This window comes from Phascolarctos cinereus, unplaced genomic scaffold, assembly GCF_003287225.1.
Source record: "Phascolarctos cinereus isolate Bilbo 61053 unplaced genomic scaffold, phaCin_HiC Scaffold_726;HRSCAF=1367, whole genome shotgun sequence".
In the NCBI taxonomy this organism is placed as follows: domain Eukaryota; kingdom Metazoa; phylum Chordata; class Mammalia; order Diprotodontia; family Phascolarctidae; genus Phascolarctos; species Phascolarctos cinereus.
Window position 1 is genome coordinate 421,114,629 of NW_027556098.1, and position 1,964 is coordinate 421,116,592.

The 1,964-nt window shown below is 46.0% G+C and overlaps 1 protein-coding gene across 1 annotated transcript; it reads right to left on the bottom strand.

Annotated features, from left to right (window-relative positions):
* Positions 1-203: 203 nt before the first annotated feature.
* On the bottom strand, positions 204-1,574 carry LOC110220213 (olfactory receptor 2G6-like). Its single transcript, XM_021004181.1, has one exon. It carries the CDS (start codon positions 1,134-1,136, stop codon positions 204-206), a length of 933 nt encoding a protein of 310 aa, XP_020859840.1. The 5' UTR covers positions 1,137-1,574.
* Positions 1,575-1,964: the final 390 nt, after the last annotated feature.

Here is a 1,964-nt window from a genome sequence, read left to right on the forward strand (position 1 = left end):
TAACCTCTACATCCACATGACATAAAATTCAGGTACATATTTGAGAGGGAGAGACAGAGCAAGAAAAAGAGATGGAGAGAGACAGAGATCAAGAGACATGTAGAGACAGAGTGAGGAAGAAATGAGAATGATTCCTGGGTGCTTCCAAATCAGCTGCAGCAGTAACATCCCCCTTAGTCCATGCCTACTACTTGTGCCTTTTGTTAACCTCTAGCTTTCCCCAATATCAGCTTTATTAGTGCTCCTTTCACATCCTTGTTCCTCAGGGTATAGATGAGAGGATTTAACAGAGGGGTGACTATCGTGTAGAAGAGGGAGACAAACTTCCCCTGGTCTTTGGACCTACTTTTGACTGGCTGGAGATACATGAAGATGATGGTCCCATAGAAGATGATTACAACCACCAGGTGAGAAGAACAGGTTCCAAATGCTCTACGACGTCCTGAGGCAGATTTGATCCTCAATATGGCCTGGGTGATGTAGCCATAGGAGATCAGAATGAGAGAGACAGGCACCACAAGGAAGACCACACTGGCTACAAAGAGTTGGGCCTCATTAAAGGTGGTATCTACACAGGCCAGCTTGATCAACACTGGCACCTCACAGAAGATGTGGTCAAGGTGGTTGTGACCACACAGGGGGAGCTGTATAGTGAGAGAGCACTGGATCAGAGAGGTGGCGAGGCCACTGAGCCATGCTGTGGCAGCCAGAGACAGGCAGAGTCGACGATGCATGATGACTGCATAGTGGAGGGGGCGGCACACTGCTGCATAGCGGTCATAGGCCATGACGGTCAAGAGAATGCACTCAGTGGATCCCAGCTCCATGGCCACATAGAGTTGAGCTATACACCCACTGTAGCTCATGGTCTTGTCTTTTCTTCTCATGGTGACCAACAATTGTGGAGCTACACTGGTGGTGAAGCAGAGGTCTAGGAGTGACAGGTTGGTAAGGAAGAAGTACATTGGGGTGTGCAGTTTGGGGTCCCGGCAGGACGCTAATATGATGATTGTGTTCCCCACCAGGTTCAAGATATAGAAGATCAAGATAACCACGAAGAGAACAATCTCTAACTGGGGCTTGTCAGAGAAGCCCAATAGAACGAAGACCCCTGGAGAGCTGCTGTTTTGCTTCATTGACTTTCAGCACTGAGCTCCTGTTGGGATGCTAAAGCAGGATTAGGGGTTAGCACATGGCTGGAAGAAAGCTGAAATGGAGTAACCATGGTCAAATACAGATTCCTCTGGTCCAGTCTTTAGCTGTCAAGTGGCTCACTGAGAAAGGACTGCAGAGCTTTTTGAGCGAAGTAAAAGAAAATGAAACAGTGGCCTCCTAATGGATCCCAGATCCTAATAGAGGAAGAAGGCAACCCGAGACCTTGCAGATAAGATTCCCAAATAAGTACCAGTTTGGTGTACTGTAGTGAGAACTACTTGGAAGTCAGGGCACCTGGCTTTGAATCACAACTCTGTCACAAATGGTCTGTATGACCTCAGGCAAGACATTTGTCTCTTTGGGCCTCAGAGCCCTCATTTGCATCAAAGATAGGTTAGACTACATGATTTCCATCATGATTTCCATCCCTAAAATTCCATGATTCTGAATATTCAATCGTGTTGGGAAAATAAAAAAGCCAAATCAGTCATTTGACTTCCCATAGAGGAAACAGTGGATCGAATGCCCATTTTTACTTTTTAGTTGTTTCTTTTTGTGCATGTAGTAGTGACAATGACAATGACAGCCAACGCCTTTGTGACACTTTAACAACTGTTATCTTGTTTGATCCTCACAACAACTGTGGGAGGTAGATGCTGTTATTATATTCATTTTACAGATGGGGAAACTGAAGCAGGCAGAGGTAAAGTGACCTGTCCAGGGTCACATAAGAGAGTAAGTATCTGAGACTGAATCTGAACTCAGGTCTTCTTGACTCCAGATCTGGCACTATATTCAGAGTGCCGCCT

Bases quoted from the DNA above. Each gene is read 5' to 3' on its own strand.
- LOC110220213 (XM_021004181.1), bottom strand. From the start codon at position 1,136: ATGAAGCAAAACAGCAGCTCTCCAGGGGTCTTCGTTCTATTGGGCTTC.